Source organism: Onychomys torridus, chromosome 4 (genome assembly GCF_903995425.1).
Source record: "Onychomys torridus chromosome 4, mOncTor1.1, whole genome shotgun sequence".
NCBI lineage: Eukaryota > Metazoa > Chordata > Mammalia > Rodentia > Cricetidae > Onychomys > Onychomys torridus.
Genome location: NC_050446.1, coordinates 109,827,257 through 109,852,888, shown reverse-complemented (window position 1 = coordinate 109,852,888; position 25,632 = coordinate 109,827,257). Strand labels below are relative to the sequence as shown.

Here is a 25,632-nt window from a genome sequence, read left to right as displayed (position 1 = left end):
AGGAGCAGCCCATCCCCACCAAGAGCAGCCAAACAGCACAGCTTGGATGTCAGACCTATCAGTCACCTGCTCTGGCTCGCCAGTTTAGCAAGGTGCCACCAAACTTGGCAGAGACCCAGTTCCTTCATCTGTAGCTTTTCAGTTTTGTGTCCCTAGAAAGAGTCTGGGATGGGGATTCCAGTGTCTGTGACTTACTGAGGACTGAGGACATGGGAGGCAGAGACATAGAACAGCAGTGGAAACAACTGAGCAGCAAGGTGCATGGCAACTTCACTATGACTTTCCCATAATCCCAGGGGAACCCCAGTATGCACTGCACCCCAGGACTGGTCTCCTCATGAATAAAAAAGGTCAGCTTTTTGTGAATTTGGAGCACTCAGAAGGGGGATATAACTTTCTAGAAATGATCTACCTTTAGGTAAAGGGCAAATTTGTAGAAAAGTAGAATTTGGACTTTAGCAACCTAGGCTCACTCCAGCTAGGAATAGGGTGTACCACATCAGAGGAAAATGGAACAGGTTTCCCACTTCATTGGTTTAAAGGATGATAACACTTCTACCAGTTCACAAGCCTGGTCTGATGGTGAAATAAAAAAAAATCATGGAAAGCATTGAATAGTTTTGGGCACCATACATGGAGACACTTTGCAAATAATCACACAGCTCTCAGGGACTCACTGACAAGGGCCACACCACAGGTTTCTCCCTCTCTCTCAGTGGATATGGTAGTTGAGTGTGTCAAGAAGGTGTCCTTTAATCTAAACTTTACAAAGGCTCCAGCAGGGCTAGTGGCCATCTGTATGACTGCAGTTGTTTTATGCAATGTTGAGAAAAATGGTCAGTGTGACAAAATCTGGCCATAAATCATTCTGTATTTCATATGCATACTTCATCACTTCTATGACATGCATTTTAAAAAAATGTGTTGTCGCTTTGGAAATCAAGATTCTACACTAGTTCCCTATTGCTTTTCCTGGTATTACAGGAATGGGGTTCAATGTATGGTGTCCTAATTTCAATGAATTATCATTTATTTGGACCCAGATTAAGTCAAAGTTCATATGTCTCCATTTCTTGATATGAAATTTCTGTTTTGGGAACAACAACAACAACAACAAAGATACTATAAATACTTAGAGCTGTCAAGCTATTCAGAAATAATATATGTCACAAATCACAACATAGCTGACTAGAAAACAAAATGGCTTGTGCATAAACAGGGGAACTGGAATGGCAATTTCTGTTGCTAAATACCAAGGCCTTTAAACTGCTGCAGGAGCATTTCCTGCTCCCACCATGCATCTGCCCTGGCAGCTCATTTTTCTTCTTTTTGAAGAAAGAAGCCAAGGAGAGAACTAGGTACATTTATTTAACGGTTTCCCTCAGGCTCAAACTGACTTCGGGTGGTTGCATAAGAAGTGCTTGCATTAAGAATTTATAGTCCTGAGGCATTGCCACATTTCCTGGTAACAAACTCCACTTACTTTTTAAAAAGAAATGGTTTCTGAAAAATCAGCTGTGGACAGTTTCGAAATAGGACTCTCCATGCTCTAGCCTGTAAGAAAAAGACACCCTAAACTGCCTTTGAAAAGCCTCCAGGCCAATGGGTATCCCTTGGAATATCCCAAAATGTAAAAGTTAATGTCCATTTGCATAAAGACACAGTATTGCTAATGGGTGAGCTGCCCAGAGATGGCCACTGACAGGGTGGTGGTCTAGATCCCCTGACTGTGTATACATTCACATATTTTTAATAGTATTTTTATTTTATAATTACCTTAATTTCACATATCAGCCACGGATTCCCCTGTCCTCCCTCCTCCCCTCCAACCTCCCCAATTAACCCCCTACTCCCACCTCCTCCTAGGCAAGGTCTCCCCTGGAGAGTCAGCCCAGCCTGGAAGACTCAGCCAAGGTAGGTCCAGTCCCCTCCTCCCTACACCAAGGCTGAGCAGAATGTCTCAGTATAGGCCCCAGGCTCCAAAAAGCCACCCCATGCACAAAGGACAGGTCCTGGCTCCACTGCCTGGGGGCCTCCCATATAGTTCAAGCTAATCAACTGTCTCACTTATCCAGAGGGCCTGGTCCAGTTCCATGGGGCTCCTCCGCCATTGGTTCAGAGTTCATGCGCTTCCACTAGTTTGGCTATTTGTCCCTGTGCTTCCTCCAACCATGGTCTCAACGTCTCTCACTCATACAATCCCTCCTCTCTCTCGCTGATTGGATTCCCCAAGCTCCACTCTTGGGCATATATACCCAAGGAATGCTCAATCATACCACAAGGGCACATACTCAACTATGTACATTCACATATTTTTTGAACACTTCAGCATCTTATTTTCTGCATCAGTGTTGTATTGCTTCCCATGGAACTCTTTCAAAATATGCTTTGTGGTCTTAAAAGTTCCTAACAATTTTTATATTTTGATGGTACATAACTGTGTGCATAAGAAGCATCTATCCAAAATCTCCAGTTCTGAATATTTCCGCAAAGTTTGTATGCTTCAGGGACCATCACCAAGTAAAAACCAGAATACCACCAGGACACTAGGCATCTTCTGGAACCCTGCCCCTAAGGCATAATCTAAGCCTAGGTTTCCAATGGTGATCAGTTTTGCCAGTCTTTCTTTGATCTTCAGCTGGGGAAATCATGCTCTCTCCTGCCCTACTTCCTTTTCTCAGCACACACCTTAGCTGTCTGCCTTGTTGGAAGTGATCGCAATTTGTTCTAATTGTTATCCCCCCCCCCCATTCCATTCTGTAACTGCACCATAGTCCACTTATCCGCCTCACTGTTGGTCAGCATCTGCTTCTTACAATTGGCTCTGTTTTTGGTGAACACATGCATACATTCTTGTTCTGTTTTGTTCCAGACATTCTAAACATTTTTAAGACTCCACTACACAGTAAATGCTAATTGTACTGAAGAAAGCATAGGTGAATTTGAGTCCTGTTGCTTGATGTAACTAACCCAAGTTCATATGAAAGATCATACCTATTGTGTATTTCATGCTCACAAATAGGCTATATTCTGCATATCTGAAATACAGCTTATTGTCAGCACAGTAGGGGGACACACATTCCTGTTACCTGGCTCTTGTAGCCAGGAGGAAACTACTATTTTTTTTTCTGAAATAGGTATCATCAGAAACTATTATTTTTAGCCAATAGCATCTTGTCTGCCAACTCTGGCTACTTCTCTGTGTTTACATTAGACAATGTGACCAAACTCAGGCCAGATGTCTACAAACTCTTGAAACATTTAATGACTCTAGTTTTCAGAAATAGATGGCAATTTCTTCCCCTCTAAACACTCACCATGCAGTGTTTAGTTGCTGACTTCCATGCAGAGAAAAGGCTAGCACTCACCTGTTAAAACACTCTGGACCAAGTCTTCTGTTTTGGCGGGTGCCTTTACAGAACCTGCAACCACAAAGATCAAAGAAATGGCCTTCTTTGTTTTTCAAATTTTATCCCATTTTAAAAAAGAAATATTTGGACTTGGGGGTTGTAGCTCAGTGGCAGGGCACTTGGCCATCTGGGTTTTATCTCCCGTACTGGGGGCAGGGCCCTTTGATTCTAAGTCTCTTTAGAGACAATAGTTAATTGTAGTAGAAAGCTATTTACAACACAATTACTCTAAAGCTTCTTTAATTTTTAACTTTGATTCAATCCTATATCAATTAGCAATTTTATGTATTCTCCACATACAGGGAAACAGCCTTCCACTTGCAATTGAAAGTTCAAATCAAGGGATTAAATCTCAGTAGTGCTACTGCCATCTTCTGGCAAAATCAGGAATGACTAAAGGCTGAATGTGGACCAAAGGGCAGTACCAAGTTTTGCAGACAAGAACCATTATCAGCACCCAAATTACTGAGCAAAGTGTAAGGAAAAATAGGGTATGTATGCACCTGCAGAATGCCTCTTCCCATACACCTAGGAGTAGGAATCAAGATTTTTCAGAGGGATGTACTTTGACCTAGGGAATCCATATCATCAGGATGGGACATGCCAACATCACTTGTCCCTGACAGGATGCATCAAGAAGGACAGAATCAAAACAAAACCTTAATCTGGTCACAAAAAAAACCTCAAAAAAAAAAAAACATCGAGGCAGCTCAAAGTGAGGGGCATTTGGAAAACAATGATCACAACTCCTCCAAACTCTCCAGGGGTCTGAGAAATAAGAGAGTTAGGGGCTGTTATAGAGGGAAGGTGACCATGCAGACAGGATGAGCAAGTGCAGTTTGGGACACTAGGTGTGAATCTGCAACAATAAATGGACACTGGAGTAAGGAAGGCCAAGTTCATACAAGGCTTGCTTGTTGTGAAGGTTTACAGTGATCTTGTTGAATACTGACTTTAGGGGAAGAGGAGAATTGTGTCACACAGTTTTTTCAACTTAAAAAAACATTTCCTGGCTAGAGAGATAGCTCAACAGTTAAGAGGACTGGCTGCTCTTCCAGAGATGCCAAGTTCAAATCCCAGCAACCACATGGCAGCTCACAGTTGTCTATGGGATCTGATGCCCTCTTCTGAGGTGCAGATGTACATGCAAGCAAAATATAGACAAAATACACAAAATATATGAATTTTAAACAAACATTTAAAAAATGTTTTCTGTAAGTCAAATTATTTTAAAGTATCACTTAAAAATCAAAATGTTAAAATGGTAAATTCTCTGTTATTCTCATAAGCAATAAACTATAGTTCAGAAGCACTGCAAATGTTTCCACATGGTAAAATGTTGTTTCTTATTTATGGTTAACCACCTCCTATTACTGATTTCACTGACTTTCTTAAAGCAGAGTTTCAGTTCATTCATATTTGATACAAATGAAGTAGGATTGTATTTTATACATTTGTACCTTTACATACCAATGAGAAGATCTGAACTTTACCAATGTCACGTTCCATCACGACAGAGAAGGAAAAGGGCTGAAGCCACACTCTCATGGAGGAAACTCTTTCCCCTCCTATTTTATTAATTTTATTAACTGATTCAACTCGATGTGTCAAGCACATGATGCTCCTCAACACTGGGTGACTGAGGGTATGCACGGAGCTGAACCTGCTCTCAGGAATGCTTCTGTCTGTTAAGAGAAGCACACACACACAAGCTCCCTACCACCCACCACACACACACACACACACACACACACACACACACACACACACACACACACACACACAGATACCCACGTACCCCATACACACTCACATACCACTTCAACATGTCACAACACACACACACACACACACACACACACACACACACACACACACACAGATACCCACGTAACCCATACACACTCACATACCACTTTAATATATCACATACCACACACACACACACACACACACACACACACACACACTCACACTTACACCATACACACTCATATACCACTTTAATATATCACATACCACACACACACACTCACACGATACACATTCACATATCACTTTAATATAGCACATACCACACACACACACATACACATGCACATGCTCGCTCACTCATTCACTCACTCACTCACTCACTCACTCACTCACTCACTCACTCACATTAACCAGAGTGAGGTGAAATGCCTACATGAGCTGCCCTGAAATGATATGATTTCTCTGAGGAGTGAGACAAATGAGTGTAGCTTTGGATGAATGAAGAGTAGAAGCCCTTTAGTCGTACCAGGTATCATGTATGACCTGCCTTTCCCTTCACTGGCATTGTGCCTTTTAGGAAACTCTTCATCACCCCCTACATGAGACAACAACACATCCAGTGGAGGACCAGAATGATGATGATGAGCTAACCTGTGGGCATAGCCTCACAGGCAGCCTAGCATGGGCAGGCATTTAAGGTTACTGGAAAGTCCGATGTTGGCAGAGACTTGAACTAGAAGGAAGAATGTGCTTCTAAGGCATAGCTGTAAGTTGCTTGAAGAATGCTTCACAAGCTCAGCTCTATCAATGTGTGGATCATAATTCACCCCCAAATAACAACCCATGACACAGGTGGATTCTAGTTTGTCAGCAGAGCCAGCTGAGAACCTGGGAGGCCCTGTGACATTCATCCATGCATCCATCCAGCTTCCCACTCACTCAAGTCACACATGGGCATGCTTTCTTTCCTCCCTCAAAGCCATCGAATTCTGCAGTGATCCCCAGAGGCTGAAGGTTGGACGTCTAGCAAACAGCACTGTCTCCACTGCTTACCTGGAGCTGGCTGGCTGTGTGGAGCCTGGGAAGGTGGTTTGGGTGCAAGGGATGTTGTGTGAGTCACCCCATTTTCTGCTGGCGTGGTCCTGCTTTCACTGGGTGCCTCTGATGATGTTTCCCCAGGGTCAGCCTAAAATCATAAACACCTTTCAATTTCTGTTTCACATTGCTTTCACTGTCTTCCTATGCCAATGAGGCATTTCCACAGTTCGTTTGGAGTCTGAAATATCAAATTTGAAACTGTCTGGAAAGCAAGATTAACTCGGCATAGTGTGAAATCACAAAGCGGCAGGTTAATTGCACAGAAGGCTCTGGTGTCTCCTGCAACTTGCCCATGCTTTTGGATAGAGCCTTCCCATACTGCCTCTGGATGTGGCCAGGTGGTATGCTTCCATCAAATGAACAAACAGCAAATCTAACACAAACAAGGGACCATAAAGACACGCATCCATCCAATCTTCAGCAGACTCCTGCTATAGGTGTGGAGATGAGAGGCTCTGTAGAAGGATAACTAAGTCCTTCTGGCTGGGATGTCCCAGGCTACGTAGCCCTAGCAGAATACACACTTGAGTGAGACAGCTAAATTAATCTAAGCCTGGTCCAGAGTGGCAGAGCTGGGCTGCTGAATAAATAACACAGAAGGAGATAGTAAGCATTTTGTTTCAGGCCATCAGTGTCCATGCCACAGCAAGAACTGATGTACTGGGTAGAAGTGCAGACTTCGGAGCCAGATATTCTCAGATTCGAATTAAGTATGCCATTAACAAGTCACTTAGTTCTGCATGCTGTTTCCCCATCTTTATCCTAGATGGTATACATCAATTTGGGGTCATGATATTACATATCTGTAGCATGAATCTTAAATAGTCTTATTAATAAAAACAAACCTGGACCAGGTATTGGGGTGAATGCTGGAAGATCAGAGAAGCAGAACAAGCCACAACCACCTCACCTTGCCAGTTCCTCAGCTGATCTTGTTTCCTCAGACTGGAAGCCTCTGAGTCCTCATTCAGAATGAATCTCAGCTGAACTGTGCTGCTCCAAAGCCTAAAAGCTTAACCAGCCAAATGCTGCTAGTTTCTGATCTTCACGCCTTATATATCTTTCTGCTTTCTGCCATCACTCCCTGGGATTAAAGGCTAACTTCTAGGGATTAAAGGTGTGTGTCACCAAGCCTGGCTGTTTCCAATGTGGCCTTGAACTCACAAAGATCCAGAGGGATTTCTGCCTCTGGAATGCTAGGATTAAAGGTACGAGTGCCACCATTTTCTAGACTCTGTATCTAGTGGCTGTTCTGTGCCCTGACCCTAGATAAGTTTATTAGGATGCACAATATTTTGGGGAACACAATACCACCACATCTATCTTATAAGATTTCTTCCAAGATCAAAACAGTCAATGTTTATTAAGTACCTAGAACACTTTCTTGTGAAACAGTTAAGATTGTGGGACGTTTTCAATGGATGATAACAAATGTCTCCAGACTCATGAACTCTTCATTCCACCCACTCCAGCAGCTATGTCCTAAACAAAGCAAAGGTTTAAAAGATGCCTTTTGAATCAATGCTGATCCTTATAAAATACTCACCTCTATAATTGCATCATATTTCAACAGTTCTTTCCAACACTCCAAGTGCCTGGCATCTGTTTTAGACTTGCTCTCCATGTCCACAGCAAGTTTTACTGTTGAGTTTACCCTAGCATTTTGCTATGTAGTGCATTTATAAGGTACATTAGGAATGTTTTCTTCTACTGGTCATCTGGACCCCAACACTGTGACATTTGGACAATTTTACCAAAGAAAGGCAGTAGACAGCATCACTGATTCTTATTCTCTTCTCCCCCCACCCCAAATCACTGCTTTTCATTTTTCAAACAAAACCTTGCTCTGTAGCTGTGGATGGCCTTGAACTCATGATCCTCTTCCTATAGCCTCAGAATTGGCTTTGAATCAGTCCCCCCCAAAGTATCTTTAACTTAACAAATAGTCCTGTTCATTGATTAGGCCTCTTCATTGTAGCTGATATCCCTGGGATGGGTGAAAGAAAAATAAGCCTTGGTACCAGGCCAAACATCAAGCACAAGAGACAGGAGCCTAGCTACATAACCTAGAAGCATTAGATCCTGCTATTGTGAAATTATGTCTTTTGATGGATGGATAAATCTGACTGGTAAACCCCAGTCTGGTCACATTTAGCCAGCACCCATTAAGAAATTTCTCCCTAAAGTCATATGCCAAGAGGAATAATGGTATATTCTTTGTTCAACCAGATATTGCAAATAAGAGCCTCTTGAATGCAGTATATGGGTGGGGTTTTTGTTTGTTTGTTTTCTTTTACTTTGTTTTTTGCTTTTGTTTTGGCTTTTCCACTGTTGCCAGACTTTTCCATGCAGGACATGTTATACACAGAGAATGGTTTTCATGTTTTTCTTAAAAACAAAACAACCCAGAGTTAATGACCTGGAGCTGTAAAGTCATGAGAAGGAAAAGGGAAACCATTCCTAAATTCTGAGAAAGCTCTTGTAAGTACAACAGACGCTGCTCAGTTTCTAACTGTAACTGCCAGATTTTGAGGAATGATGGAAAATGAGATATTCATGTGAACTAATACATTTTCAAATGACCAAATGCCAAACCCAGAACAGGTTTCTGCATCTGGTGACTGGAGGAGCAGAGATTGCCTGGACCCCAAAGAAAAGATACCCTGTGCTGGAAATGCCCTGAGCCAAGGGCCAAGAAATGTGCAGCTCACACATCCTCTGTCCTGCCCAACACATGTCAGGAGAAGAAGGAGAGTAAGGAACTGATTAATGGGTCCTGGTGTAGTCAGATTTCCCAGGGCCTCTTAGGATTTTTCTGGAGACAAATGTGATGCGTGAGTGAGCATTTATGATGTCAAACAACAACAGACTGATGCTTGATCCGTTTGCTGAGGGATGTGTAGAGGAGCCACAGCTGACAGTTTCCCTAATGGAAACTGATACCAGAAGTAGTTGATGGTCCAGTGGCCTGGACACTGTTGTGTACTGGCTTCATCTCAGCTGCTCAGATGGGTCTTGCTTCCAGCACCATGGCAGAGTAACCACAGATGGTACTGAAAGTCTGCACTAAAACCTATTAAAAGGAAGCTGGAGGTCAGATAGGTGATATGAGAACTTTTATAATTTAAAGTCTAAATATTTTAAATAGCAGGCATTCTGTATTCTATGAGAGTAGCAACTGCAACTCAAGGAAGCATTAACACAACAGTGAATTATAGCTAAGACAGAGACCTCTAAGTAGGTGAATGTCATTTCCAAAGAACTCATCCTGTCATACCAAAACAGCACTCACAGACAAAAGCAAATAAACGGTTACATACCTACAGCTATGAAATACTAAATTTAACTTTTTAATACAACTGGAAAATCAAGTCATTCCCACCAGACTGACATGTGAGATTAAATGCAAAAGCCAATTCTGTATCCAGCTCAAAGAAATCTACACGTTTGACTGTTTCTCCACAGCTGTTCCGTAATGGTCGCTTTTATGTGTTTAAACAAAATAAGCACAAAATCCTTTCCCAAGGTCCTGGACATCATGACAGAAACAAAGGCACCCAAAATGTGTTTTTATAAACTGAAAGACCACTGGAATTCAATTACATGAATTTCAATGAAGCAAAATTCATTGAAGTGGGACTTTGGTTGCAACTTACTAGATTTTTGCTTTTAGCCTCTGCCCGCTAGTGGTCGTATGGAATTTCTGCATTTTTTTTTTTCCAAATAAGACCAAAACCAACTTTTAAAAACTAAGATTTTATATTTAAAAATTACACCTTTCCAAGAATTAAATTGAGCACAAATTCCTTGAAAATATACTTCAGGGAAGTCAGCGAGTGGATGACTTAACGACTCTTCTTACAGGTTTTGTAAAAGGGAATTTTTTGTAGGACATGCTGTACAGATGCAGAAGACTTGCGTCCCGAACTCGTTAATTGTGGCTTTGGTAACCAACCAGCAGAGAATACATATCTTAAGAACTCTGTCGAATGTTTACCAGGAAAGCAAAATGTCCTTCAGCTCTCAGATGTGACTCAGCCACTTGGGGTATTGGAGGATCCTGGTTTTCCTGATGCATGGGCTAGTGAGATGGCTGAGTAGGTAAAGGTGCTTCCCATCCAGCTTGTTGACCTAAGTGTGATTCCTGGGACCCACATGGTGGAAGGCAGGAACAAACTCCAGAAGTTATCCTCGGGTTCTATACATTTGTGCTATGGCACATTCATGTAGGCACCTCCCCCACTAAGTAAATTAATAAACAAACATAAAATTAAAATGCACTGTCCTGCCGGGCAGTGGTGGCATGCACACCTGTAATCCCAGCACTCAGGAGGCAGAGGCAGGTGGATCTCTGTGAGTTCGAGGCCAGCCTGGTCTATAAAGCGAGTTCCAGGACAGCCTCCAAAGCTACAGAGAAACCCTGTCTCGAAAAAACAAGAGACAAAAAACAAACAAACAAAAAAAATAACAACAGCAAAAAACAAAAAATAACAAAACAAAATACGCTGTCCCTTCCATCTTCCATGTGGATGGTCATATGACAGTATGTTGACTTGGATCCTGGTAGGTGAAGGGTGAGGTTAGCCATTTTCCCAGAATTACATGGAGATATGTAATTTCAGGCTATCAGGACAAATGTGGGAAGGGTTATGGCTTTATTAGAGACAACATTTCACTCAAAACAGCTTTTCAAAAACACATAGGTAATTTGTCACTAAACTTTCCATTAGTTCAATTAACTCAGCTGTTATACCTGTCCTATTCCTAAGAAATTCAGACTCGGTCCTGAAAACCATATCCTGACTGTGCATTTCCACATACTTAGGAGTGAAGCACACTGACGTTTGCAACCTGCTTTGAAATGCACTAAAAATAAGATGGAGTGTTAAGTGGGTAGAGGGGTTTATATGTGATAAAATGAAAATCAGGATTCAGTTACGGACTGATATAAGAACATTAACTTTATGATTCTTTCGAGTTTTACCTGTGTTTGAAAATTTTTGAAGAGCCTACTGGAAGGATGAGTGAGAAGAGAAGTCTTTGAGTAGTGAGGTGAATTTACCTTCTGCCTTTAGTCTTCTGGCTTTCTTTAAAATTTATTTATTTATTTATTTACTTATTTAACATGCATGAATATTTTTCCTGCATGTATGGATGTGTACCACATGTGTGCCCCGTGCCTTTAGAGGGCAGATGAGAGTAATAGATCCCATGGAATTGGAGATGCAGATGGTTTTCAGTCCCTGTGTGGATGCTGGGGACTGAAACAGGGTTCTCTGCAAGAGCAGCAAGTGTTTTTAACCACTTAGCCCATCTCCAGCCAGTTTTTCAAATATCTTAAAGAACACCTAGTATGTAAAATTAGTTTGGTATCTTCTGCAACTAATGTCTAGGAAATTCTTTCAGGAGTAACTGGAATGTAGTCCAAATGTCTCTTGATACAACAAGGCTGCAATATCATTTAGATACATTTAGCATTCCCACCACATATTGAACCACCACTGACAACTGCAAGTTTAATGTGTGAGCTGTTATTAATGTAATTTTCTTCCTCAGAAGTGAGGAAGAGAAAATATGATTTTTTTCAAGGTATGTATATGTAAATATATATCCATACACATACATACTTATATGTGATTTGTTATACATACATTCCAGCATAGTGACTGACATATAGTATTATATAATATTTATTGAATGAATTAATTAATGAATGAGTGAAGGAATAAGCCCACATTCAGTTTCCTGATGTTACATAAGCAATAGATACACTTCATGGGCAAAGTCCTGAAACTACAGTACCACCTAAATCTTGTGTTGAAATCAGAAAAATGTGTTTAAAAGAATGAATGGATAAATCCATGAATGGAAAGCATGATGCTGCTCCTCTCTCTATATCTGACTAACCATCATGACTGAGGGATCACAAAGCTTTTAAAATGAGAATGAACATGGCATTGCTGACTATCTATATATGTGTCAGTATCTATAGGAAGTTGGTTCTACAGCCCAGAAAAATCTCAAAAGCCAGAAGTGCTAAAGACCATTTGTGAAATGCATGTAAAATTTTTATAGACTCTATGCACATACTCCGTGTACTTGTAGGTCATTGCTATATAAATAGTTATTGTACTATTTTATTTAAGGAGAATTACCAGAAAAAAGCCTGCACATTCATTACAGAGGCAATTTTAAACAAAACTCACAATCTATAGTTGGTTGAATGCATGGAGGCAGAACCCACAGATACAGAGGGCCAACTGTGCATTGGAGTTCCTACCACCTTTGTTAGATATATATATTTTTAAATATATATATATATATATATATATATATATTAAAAGTTTCTAAAAGTAGGGACTGAACTTTTCAGTGAGGAAGGTATCTTGGCTTCCTCTTCTAAAAAGTAGTCTAAACACCCTGTGCATCTCTGTAGGGGTAGAGCTTTGAGGTTAAGCCAGATTGTTTTGCACCGACTGTAGATAACCACTTAGAGTACAAATGCTAGACAGTATTGAGTGGAGGGTGGGAGAGAGTTACTCCAGAAGCCCTTTTGGATTTCTGTGACTAAGCTGACATTGTAGGGGATGGAATGAATAGGCTTCATTTGAGGAGAGCTACCCATTTGTGAGAGAAGATACAGGGCTCCAAAGCAGTGATTCTCAAAGTGTGGTCCCCGGGTCAGCACCAGCAGCCCTTCAGATCCTTAGAAATACAAATTCCTGGGTTTACCCCATCCAACTGCATCACATCGGGGCCATCCATGGATGCTAGAGGAAGCAGCCAGGTGATCCTGACACATGCTGAACACTGAATCCTGCTACTCAAAACCTGGAAGGCTGTTAGAACCGCAGAATTTTATGACCTGTGCAAGACTCATTGAATTGGCATTATATCATGATTTTTATGCTTATTGAACTTGAGAGTTCTAACTTGGAGCAGAATGAAAGCATTCACTATTTGAGAGTCATGCTTTTGTAATCCTTTTGCTGTTGTGTATGGCATGGGTGATAATTCCAGTGTTTTAGGAGGATAAAGCCAAAGCTCTGAATTGTAACCCACTGAAAACTTTCAATAGATTTGTGAAAGCAGCTGGAGCAAACCAGTGATTGATTGGCTGAAGTTCCAGTGGCTATCTGGGCTTCTCCTGATGTCTTTCTTTAGAAGACCACATTTCTTTAATTAATCAACTCACTCCACAATTGACTCCTCTAAAAGTGGAGGCTACTATAAGTGCTTTAGGGCATTCAGAGGGAGTGGCTTTGTAATTGTCCAAGCTAAGTAGCACAGAGATGAAAGGGAAGGTCTCATTTTCTTCTTTACGAAAACCTTTTATTGGGCTGGAGAGGTGGCTCAGTGGTTAAGAGCATTGAGTGCTCTTCCAGAGGACCCAGGTTCAATTTCCAGCACCCACCTAGCTGCTCACAACTATCTGTAACTCCAGTTCCAGAGTACCCAACTCCCATGCAAGACAGCAATGCACATAACACAAAAATATCTTTGAGAATTTCTTGCAATGTATTTTGATTATATTCATCCTCTCTCCCAACTCCTCCCATATATAACTTCCTTTTCCTACCCACCCAACTTTATGTTTTCACGTTTTCTAAACCTAGAAAGTCCAATTTGTGTTGCCCATACACTTTTGAGTGTGGCACCCTCTAAAGGCCTTGAGTGAGTCCACCAGGGACCATACCCTTAGAGATAACTGGCTCTCCTTCCCCTGGCAGTTATCAATTGTCAACAGCGCCACAGCTCAAGGAGCCCAGCTCCCTTGTCCGTGCTGGAATTTTATCTGCCTTGAGCTTGTGAAAGTCTTATTCATGCTGTCACAACAGCTGTTGAGCTGTTCATCTGTACAGGTAGGTGCTCACTGTCTAGGAGACTATGAAGAAACTTCCTTGCTAATGGTTTCCAGAATATTACAGTTTTGTCATGCAATCATATCATGGGTGTCGTGTAGATATATTTTACTCAAAGTATGCTCCTCAAGCCAGGAGATCCTGTCAATGAAGCTTATTAAAGAGGCCGGGTCTCTAGACCCACACCTAGACCCACGGAATCAGGCTCAGCATGTTAGCATCCTATTCCAATCTTGATGTAAAATTTGGAAACATACTGGCATAGATGAGGAGTTGTGAGAACATGTTGTCTGTGTTTCAACCCCAACTCCTTTGCTTACAAACTTCGTGGCCCTGGACAAGAAATTTAACCCCTCAGTGTCTACATCTCCTCATTTGCTAAGAGGGGGCAATTAGAACATTATGGATTTTTATTTTGCTCATGCCAGCAATCTTAGTTTCTTAGGGGTTAAGGTAAGCTCATGACCTGTCCAGGCTATATAGTGAGTTCAAGGCTATCTCAGGAAGTTAAAATAGCTTGGGATGGAGCTCAGTGGTAGAATATTTGTCCAACCAAAATCCAACTAAACCAAACAAAGTGCCGCATATGATAATACATTAAACGGCCCAATAAACTGATGGGTACATGGAAGGCACACAATGCTCATTACATTTACTTCTTACTCTGGTCCTCTAATATGCTGATATTATCACTGTAGAGGCAATAAAATACAATAAAAACAAGAAGCAGTCCCACCCCCCCCCCACCTGTCAGATTCTAACTTCTTGATGTCTGGCCCAGGGCCTGAGATGCCCAGTACAGAGAATTAGAGCCTACCTCCTAATGGCTCCTGACACCTTATCCCAAATGGCCAGGCCCAGCGAGACCTCTAACACATTCCTTCCCAGGGGTGTGGTGCTTTTTCTCTCTGGGAATTTACCTGCTTTGTTTTTGTCTATAATGTATATTGCTTATTAAAAGTTTTCCATCAGGCTCAGCGGGTACAGACATTTGTCACAATGCCTAAGAACCTCAGTTTCAACCCTAGACGCCATATGGTAGAAAGAGAAACGACTCCCACAAATTGAACTCTGTTGTGTCTGCAAGCACTCTGTGGGGCATGAAAACGTGCGCGTGTGCGCGCGCACACACACACACACACACACACACACACACACACACACAAATGTAAATAGTAATGATAATAATAAAACATTTTTTATGTCAATGCTGTTCTGGCAAATACTTTCACCTCCATGCCTTTGGCACACCATTGCCAGTATGACAACTGAGCTCAAATATTTTGTTTTGATATTAAGTTCTCTATGGAATATTTTCTAACTGAAATATGGAGCATTCACATTTTTCATTTATAGGTATATTTTAAAAGTAAAAAACAAAAAAGAGTTGCTGATATTTCATTTGGCATCTTTGTAATTATATTAAGGTATCTAGGCTTTGAACTTTTATTAAATTTGCAAATAAAAATACATCCATAGGCAGCATGCTAGTTCAATATGTGTCAATGACTGACAGTACTTATATATTACTTAAGAGAGTTTTTTGTCGTTGTTCATATCCTAATTTTTTAATTTGACTTATAGATAAGTACCTATAAGTGCTATAAATCTATTCCTAGGATTGAGATTATGTTTTTATTCTGCAATGTTGCTGATTAACAACCCGTACACTGACTTTTTGTTTTGTTTTGTTTTGCTTTGGTTTTTCGAGACAGGGTTTCTCAGTATAGTTTTGGTGCCTGTCCTGGATTTTGCTCTGTAGAATCTGTATAGCCCAGGCTGGCCTCAAACGCACAGAGATCCACCCAACTCTGCCTTCCAAGTGCCAGAACAGTGATGTTTAAAGTGATAAAAATACTCAGGTGCTGAGGGACACACCAGACATCCCAGGCAGGGAGGTGGACAGTTTGGGGCCAGCCTGGGCTATACAGGAATATCTTGGCAAAAAAAAAAAAGAAAAAAGAAAGAAAGAAAGAAAGAAAAAAGAAAAGAGAAAAAGAAAAACCAAAACTGAGAAGAAGAAAAAGGAGGGAGACATGAAAGCAAATGCAGCAGCCAATCTCTATGTGATTTTCTAATATCCAACCACAATTCACCTATTACATGAGGATAAACATATAAACAGTCTGGATTAACATTTATAAGAATATAATCTGAACAATCTCTTTTTCACAGGGTATGTAATTAATGCCTATTAACTGAACCCCAGGGAAAACATTGGACTTAAAAATGTCATAAGAAGGCAACTTTGTAGGCTTCATCCCAAGGATGCAAAGGTGGTTCAACATAGGAAAGTCCGTCAATGTAATACACCATATAAACAAACTCAAAGAAAAAAAAAACCATGATCATCTCACTAGATGATGCATAAAAGGCATTTGACAAAATCCAACACCCCTTCATGATAAAGGTCTTAGAGCAATCAGGAATACAGGGAACATACCCAAATATAATAAAGGCAATCTACAGCAAGCCAATAGCCAACATCAAATTAAATGGAGAGAAACTCAAAGCAATACCACTAAAATCAGGAACAAGGCAAGGCTGTCCCCTCTCCCCATACTTATTCAATATAGTACTTGAAGTTCTAGCCAAAGCTATAAGACAACATAAAGAGATTAAAGGGATACATATTGGAAAGGAAGAAGTCAAGCTTTCTCTATTTGCAGATGACATGATAGTATACATGAGTGACCCCAAAAATTCAACCAAGGAACTGATACAGCTAATAAAAACCTTCAGCAACATTGCAGGATACAAGATCAACTCAAAAAAACCAGTAGCCCTCCTATACACAATAGACAAACAGGCTGAGAAGGAAATCAGAGATACATCACCCTTTACAATAGCCACAAATGATATAAAATACCTTGGGGTTACTCTAACTAAGCATGTGAAGGATCTATATGACAAGAACTTTAAGTCCCTGAAAAAAAGAAACTGAAGATGTCAGAAAACAAAAAGATCTCCCATGCTCATGGATAGGCAGGATTAACATAGTAAAAATGGTGATCTTCCCAAAAGCAATCTACAGATTCAACACAATTCCCATCAAATTACCAACACAATTCTTCACAGATCTGGAAAGGATTATACTCAACTTCATATGGAAAAACAAAAAACCCAGGATAGCCAAAAGAATCCTGCACAATAAAACAACCTCTGGAGGCATCATGATCCCTGACCTCAATCTCTATTATAGAGTTACCGTAATAAAAACAGCTTAGTACTGGCATAAAAACTGACATGTGGACTAATGGAATCAAATTGAAGACCCAGACATTAACCTGCACACCTACGAACATATAATTTTTGACAAAGAAGCCAAAAATGTACAATGGAAAAAAGAAAGCATCTTCAATAAATGGTGCTGGCATAACTGGATGTCAATGTGTAGAAGGCTGTAAATAAATCCATATCTGTCACCATGCACAAAACTTAAGTCCAAGTGGATCAAAGACCTCAACATAAATCCAGTTACTCTGAACCTGATAGAAGAGAAAGTAGGAAGTAGTCTTGAACACATTGGCACCAGAGATCACTTTCTAAATATAACACCAATAGCACAGACACTGAGAGAAACAATCCATCAATGGGACCTGTTGAAACTGAGAAGCGTTTGTAGAGCAAAGGACACAGTAAACAAGACAAAGTGAATGGGAAAAGGTCTTCACCAACCCCACATCTGACAGAGGGCTGATATCCAGAATAAATAAAGAACTCAAGAAATTAGACATCAAAATGCCCAACAGTCCAATTAAGAAATGGGCTGTAGAACTAAACAGAGAAAGTTCAAACGGCTGAAAGACATTTAAGGAATTGCTCAACATCCTTAATTATCTGGGAAATGCAAATCAAAATGACTCTGAGATACCACCTTACACCTGTCAGAGTGGCTAATATCAAAAACACAGAAGACAGCTTATGCTGGAGAGGATGTGGAGCAAGGGGAACTCTCCTCCACTGCTGGTGGGAATGCAAGCTTGGACAGCAACTTTGGAAATCAATATGGTGCTTCCTTAGAAAATTGGGAATCCATCTCCCCCAAGACCCAGCTGTAGCACTCTTGGGCATACACCCAAGGAATGCTCAATCATACCACAAGGGCGTTTGCTCAACTATGTTCATATCAGCATTGTTTGTAATAGCCAGAACCTGGAAACAACCTAGATGCCCTTCAACTGAAGAATGAATAAAGAAAATATGGTACATATACACAATGGAGTACTACTCAGCCGAGAAAAACAATGACATCATGAGGTTTGCAAGCAAATGGATGGATCTAGAAAAAAATCATCCTGAGTGAGGTAACCCAGACTCAGAAGGACAAACATGGTATGCACTCACTCATAGGAGGATACTAGATGTAAAACAAAGATGACTAGACTGCTACACAACTCCAGGGAAGCTACCTAGAAAACAGGACCCTAGGGAAGACACAGGGATCACCCAGTGACAGAGAAATGGATGAGATCTACATGAACAACCTGGACGACAGTGGGAGTAATGAAGGGCAAGGTTTGAGGGAAAGAAAGTTTAGGGGAGCAGGAGATCCTAGCCAGATCAAGAAGGGAAAGGGAGAACGAGGAATAATAGACCATGATAAATGAAGACCACATGAGAACAGGAATAGGCAGAGTGCTGGAGAGGTCCCCTGAAATCCACAATGATATATCCTCTGTAGACTGCTGGCAGTGGTCGAGGGAGGGCCTGATCTGACCTAGTCTGGTGATCAGATGGCCAAACACCCTAACAGTCTAGCTGGAACTCTCATCCAATAACTGATGGAAGTGGATGCAGAGATCCTCAGCCAGGCCCCAGGTGGGGCTCCAGGTGTCTAATAGTTGAGAAAGAGGAGGGACTGTAAGAGCGTGAATTGTTGAGACCAAGATTGGAAAAAGCACAGGGACAAATAGCCAAACGAATGGAAGCACATGAATTATGAACCAATGGCTGTGGAGCCCCCAGCTGGATCAGGCCCTCTGGATAAGTGAGACAATTGAATAGCTTGATCTGTTTGGGAGGCATCCAGACTGTGGGACTGGGACCTGTCCTTAGTGCATGAGCTGGCTGTTTGGAACCTTGGGCTTACACAGGGACACTTTGCTCAGCCTGGATGGAGGGGAGTGGATCTGCCTGTACTGAATCCACCAGGTTTAAATGAATCCCCAGGGGAGTCTTGGCCCTGGAGGAGATGGGAATGGAGGGTAGAGGATGGGGGAAGGTGAGGTTGGGGGCGGGAGGGGGGAGGACAGGGGAACCCATGGCTAATGTGTAAAATTTAAACACAAATATAATAATAATAATAATAAAAAATTTAAAGATGAAAAAAAAAAAAGAAGGCAACTTTGTAGCCTATTAAAAACCTGGCAATATTTCACAGTTCAGTGAAGTTTTTATGCTCAAAAACAAAGGACTTTTGGAAGCATCATGTTAAAAAATCAGACAGAAGATGTCTTTGCTACTACACTGGGGTCTCCAGTGTCTAACATGTCCTAGACAGAATTTTCTTTTGTGAAAACTATGGTTGCTTATTTTGAGTGGCCTCATTTGAACAAATGCATATCACTGTACAATGGGAAAGGACACACCAGCATTTGGAGGCTGAAAGTTACTTTCTCCTCCCAGCTCTTCATGGTCAAGCCCCCCCCCCCCAATTTAATTCTCCAGTTTCAAAAATGAGGCCAGGGAGGGTTTAGACAACTCCACAGGGCATGGATAGGGTGGTATTTTATTTTCTCTGAGACCAATGTGGACTCTGTGATTTAGAGCTTATTGAAGGACATTAGAAATGTCCAAAATAACCTAAATTTAACTAGCAGTATACATATATAAAAATCATTTCTAATCACTTTATTAAAAAGCAGAAACGGAAGCAATATGGATCTAAGTTTCAATTTCTACTCTTTTTATATCCTTTACAGTTTTTATTCACCACAAATGTGCTCTTAGTATGTGATATCAACTCTTGGTATGTGATGTCGGGCACAAAATGAAGCTTTTGAAGTACACCAGGGTTAGAGATCTCAGCAATTTCCAAGGCTCACTATCTCCTCCCTCTCCTTAGAGTGACAATTTGCCCTGTGACAGGGAAATGACCTGGGGGGCACCATCACTAAAGGCTCCATGGTGAGACCTTCACCAGTGGCTGCTTCAGCTGAAGAGCTGAAGAATGTAGGTATCTGCAAATGGTCCTTTGATGTGAATAATTCCTCTCTGGAGACAGCAGCTAACAGACAGACACAAGCAAGTACCCTACAGGTCCCTTGCATGTATATCATGACTTCTAGTTTATAGTGTTTTTATGGGATTACAAAGTGTGCAAGCAAGTGCATCTCTGATTCTTGTGTCTTCTCTTGGGCTCTTCTCTATTGTTTGTTTTGTCCAATTCTAATGTGTTAGTTTTTGTTTTATCTGATTATATGTTACTTTATTATGTTACATTTTATTATTATCCCCTAGAATCCTATTTACTTTCTTTTTTAAAAAAAGATTTATTTATTTATTATGTACACAGAAGAGGGTACCAGATCTCATTACAGATGGTTGTGAGCCACCATGTGGGTGCTGGGAATTGAACTCAGGACCTCTGGAAGAGCAGTCGGTGCATTTAACCTCTGAGCCATCTGTCCATCCCCCCTATTTACTTTCTAATGAAAGACAGAAAGCAGGTGTTTCCTGATGAAAGGGTGGGGGAGGAACTGGAGGAGCAGAGGAGGGGAAATCATAATCAGGATATATTATGTGAGGAAAAACATCCATTTTCAGTGAAAAAGATCAAAATGTAAAAATAAATGAATAAATTCTTCTTAGCATCCCATGGAGTCTTCTCTAAAATATTCTAGGCCACAAACCTAGTCTTACCAAATACAAAAGAAGCAAAATAATCTTTAATATCATATCAGATCATAGAGCAATAAAATTAGAAATCAATTGTAAGAGAAACCATAGAAACTACACAAACACACAGAGATTAAACTATGCATTCTTAAATGACTAATGGGGTTGATGAAAAAATAAGGGAAGAAATTAAAAACGTTTTAGCATCAAATGAAAATGGTAACACAATTTATGAAAACCTTCATGAGACTACCAAGACAGTCCTAAAAGGAAAATGTGTAGCTATGAGTGCTTACCCAGCTGTGACCCCTGAGAGCTGCAACCATGATTTAAGCCTGGCATGTATGTAAGCACATACATGTCATGATGCCCATGTGGAATTCAATTTGTGGAAACTTGTTCTCTCCTTCTACCATATGTGTTTCAGGGACTGAACTCAGGTCATCAGGCTTAGGGACAAGCACCTTACCCACTGAGCCTCTCACCAGCCCTTGGTAAGTATTTTGTGTATTATAAAAAAATCATAAATTACTTGGAAAATCATGTGTTTTAAATTAAAAGCAAAAGAAAATGCTAAATGATTTAGTGATGATTGCTCTTCAGTGACTTAGTTGGTAAATCAATACAGAATCACCTAGAAACACCCAAAGCAGCAAGATGTGTACTGTTCATTCACTACAGCCATGGGATAAGGCCCTGGTGTTATCTAAAGAATGCCAAGGGAAAGAAATATGGATATTTGGCTGACTCATCTACAGCTTTGTGACTTTAGGCTGAATTCCAAGAAGGTGTGTTCTAGCATGCCATGTCTTTGAGGTGCGACGTTACACAGCCCATGCCAGCCAGTGGATGTGGACCTCATTATAGTCATGTGTTAAGACTGGAACCCTTCTCACCTCTTTCTTCACTTCCTCTTCATCCTCCAGCGTCAGTGCAGCCAGCTGCTTAGCTCTCTGCTCCATCAGATTGACATATCGGATTGGGTTGGACAGAGCTTCAATCACATCTAACCAGGGAAGAGACAGTCTAGATCAAGGTTTCTAGAGGAGCTGACTAGCCATCATCCATCCAAGGAACCATGCATGCATACAACCCACCATCCACTCATTCATTCACTCATTCCCCGACCCACCCACTCATTGATGTAGCATCATTTATTCTTCCACCTACCCCTGTAACTCTCCTCTCAGATATGCCCCCATTTTGAAAATAAACAAGAGGCAGGACCTTGCTAAAACTTGAGAGAGAAATCAAAGTCACTCGGGTCTGAGAGCCAAATGACATGCACTTCAAGTCATGATTCCCCCTAACTGCATCTTCTCTAGCTTCCTTTTGAAGCTTTTGTCTACTCCAGCAATGGCTTCCATACTTGACTTATTTGGTTAAGAGTGTATCATAAGTGAAGGCTCTTCACATAAAGCCTGTCTTCCAGCCTAATGAAACAACTGATTTGACAATCTGGCAGTGGCAAGACAATGGAGTTATAGCTGCCACCTTTGGGCCAGAAACACATGTTCTATGTTTGTCCCAGTCTCCACCTATGGCCAGTGTCTCATTCTTAGGATAATAAAAAAACAAACAACAAACAAAGGAAAACCAAACCAAGACAACAATAACAGCAAAACATTTAAAAATGTGACTTTTGGTTAAGTTAGTGCCTGTGAATTTGAGACTCCCATCTATAGACTTGATCAGAGACCTGCAGCTAGCTGGAGGTAAATTCACTCTACAGATATAGATGAATAACTGTAGAAGTGGACAGCATGGGCTGGGAAGTGTTGGTCCCATGGGGATAAGACTGACCTTGTGTAAAGAGAGTAAACACTGGAATATTAGGATTTCAATCAAGAAATGTTTAATGTATGTACATACTCAAACAACTGATTCCTAAGCACACACACCAAAGAAGTTGTGCTTATGAGAGCAGAGTGTCCCACCATTGGCGCAGTTAGCCTTCCACCAGGCCACAAAGATGCGGATACCCTCAGGCAGCACTGTTTACCTGCATATGTATCTGGCACGTAGTCTTTGACTTCTATGTAGACAAAGACAGCTGGCAGCATTAGGGGCAGGTTCCTCTCATTCCGCAGGGAGATGTAGTGATAGCCTGCAGGGTGACAATGATACTGAATGTCACCTGTTTGCTTCACAGTGCTAGTGACATTCATTCCCACCTGTGGTGCATGACAAACAGTCCACTTGTTTTTCATTTTCATCACACAATTCTGAGTGATAATTATAGTATGTACCTCAACAGGCTGGAAAAATCATTGATTCTGTATCATTATTATTATTATTATTATTATTATTATTATTAATATTGTGATTATTATTATTTCTGTTCTAACCATATTTTCACCTGCAAATTGTATATCCCACTTTGAATTATTGGTTCAAAGGTACCCACTACAACAAATCATACTTGCTGTGATTTTGTGACTGGAGATCTGTGTTGTCCATGGGACATTAGTGCTTCGGGACCAACATGGTGTGAACATGCACATGTAGAGTTAGGCACTTTTGACATACCAGTGGGTTCCCTAAAAGAGCCCCTATGTTGGGTGCCACCACCACTTCAGTGTGCATCCCCAAATGAACACTGGATAGAAATGAGTCCAAATGGCATCCAGAAGTGCAGCTTTGCCATTGTGCACAGGCTAGCCCAGTCAATCCTCATGCTGTGGTTCCTGTGCTTTGTCCCCCAGGCTGGCGGCAGAGTGATCACCCAGCTGTTGACTTTGAACAGCTGGAGGCACAGGCCTGTGCTTGCCAGAGATGGTTTTTGAGGGAGATTCTCCTAAAAAGACTGAGCCTGGCTGACCCAGTTCTCTAGTTTCCTATCTGGGGAGGTGATCCCCACCCCCTACTTCCTCCAGGGGGCCTCCGCTTAAATTAGGTCCTTACCAGAAGAAAGCTGATACAATGATCTCATCTTGACCTGGTAGCCTCTAAAACTGTGAGCAAAATTAACTTCATTCCTTCCTAAAGCAGCCTGACTCAGGTATTGCCCTTAGATTAGTAAAAAATAAACCAGTATACGCTGCTAACCCACAAGACTCATGAGTCAGAATCACAAATACTCGCGAGTGCATTTTCAGACAGCTTACAGTATTTTGTGGTCAAAGTGGATTTCTGGCAACACTACAACATGACAAAAATGAAAAATCACCAGATTAATTTGAAAAAATTTAAAGCCTTTGTTGTACAGCAAAATCACATAGGAGCAATGTAGTGGAACATTAGTTTAAGATGTATTACATTCGTGTATGCTATGTAATACTTGTTTAATGTTGCAAAGATTAATGTTGCAAAGATGTGTTTTGCTTTCTTTTTTTTTTTTTTTGGTTTGTTTTTCGAGACATGGTTTCTCTGTGTTGTTTTGGTGCCTGTGCAGGATCTCACTCTGTCGACCAGGCTGGCCTCGAACTCACAAAGATCTGCCTAGCTCTGCCTCCTGAGTGCTGTGATTAAAGGCATGCGCCACCATTCTTTAATATCACATTTGTTTAACTCTGTAAAGCTGTGTCACTTTGCCTATCTAAAACACGTGGTTGGTTTAATAAAGAGCTGGATGGCCAATAGGTAGGCAGGACAGAGAAATAGGCAGGGCTGCCAGGCAGAGAGAATAGATAAGAGGAAATCTAGAGAACAGAGTGAGAATCGAGAAAAGGAGGATGCTAGGGGTCAGCGACCCAGCCATACAGCCAGCCACAGAGTAAGAAGGAAAGAAAGATATATAAAATAGAGAAAGGTAAAAAGCCCAGAGGAAAATGTAGTTAAAGAGAAACAAGATAATTTAAGTTAGAAAAGTTGGCTAGAAACAAGCCAAGCTAAGGCCGGGCATTCATAAGTAAGAATAAGTCTCCAAGTATTTACTTGGGAGCTTGGTGGAAGGTCCCCAAAGAGTAAAAAAGAAAACAACTACAGAGCAACAGATCCTAAGTCATTCTTTAATGACAAAGTCTCTCACCACACTATCCATACCTGGCCGAATAGCCTGCACAGGCAAGATCCGGTGGCCAATAAATTTACCTCCTTCTTCATATGCTGCTATCCTCAAACAGGCCAGAGAAGGCAGAACTACCTGTGGGGACATGAATGATGCTGGTCACAGAGTAAGCAAATCCAAGAAAGAACTAAAAAAGTATTGGAGAACCTGGCCCTGCCCTTCCCAAACCAGGTATCTACTCATCTAATCTAGGTAAAAACTTACTTAAGCTGCCTCTCTGAAGGTAAGAAAAGACATGAGCAGAAACAGGGCTGCATTTGGGTGCACCACCATGCTTCAGAGGCCATTTGAGCCAAAGGGTATTTTCTTTTTACACACACATCATCAATGTAGAAAGTTCTGTGAACTCAGTTAGGGGATCTTACCATTGTGTGCACAGGTTTTCAGATGAAGCTACTTTGATATATTAAATCAAAATTAAGGGGTTGGGGGTATGGCTCAGAGGTTAAGAATACTGTTTGTTCTCAAAGAGGATCCAGGTGCAGTTCCCAGCATCCATATGGCAGCTCTTGAAGGTCTATAATTCCAGTTCTAGGTGATCCACTTTCCTCTTGTGTGGGCACCAGGAATATATATGGTGTGTAGACTTACATACAGGGTAGACATTCATTTAATTAAAGAAAGCTAAAATATTGAAAAATAAAATTAAAGCTTTCAC

The 25,632-nt window shown here is 41.1% G+C and overlaps 1 protein-coding gene across 2 annotated transcripts in view; it reads right to left on the bottom strand.

Moving 5' to 3' along the window:
- Positions 1–25,632, bottom strand: part of Plcb1 (phospholipase C beta 1) — a 696,401-nt gene that overhangs the window by 109,971 nt on the left and 560,798 nt on the right. For both annotated transcript variants that reach the window (XM_036183929.1, XM_036183928.1), the window contains exons 21-25: positions 24,950–25,049; positions 22,968–23,072; positions 21,862–21,971; positions 6,219–6,351; positions 3,369–3,422 (exon numbers count right to left, since the gene is read on the bottom strand). In XM_036183929.1, coding sequence (XP_036039822.1) covers positions 3,369–3,422; positions 6,219–6,351; positions 21,862–21,971; positions 22,968–23,072; positions 24,950–25,049 — 502 coding nt within the window. The remainder of the gene's footprint in view (positions 1–3,368; positions 3,423–6,218; positions 6,352–21,861; positions 21,972–22,967; positions 23,073–24,949; positions 25,050–25,632) is intronic.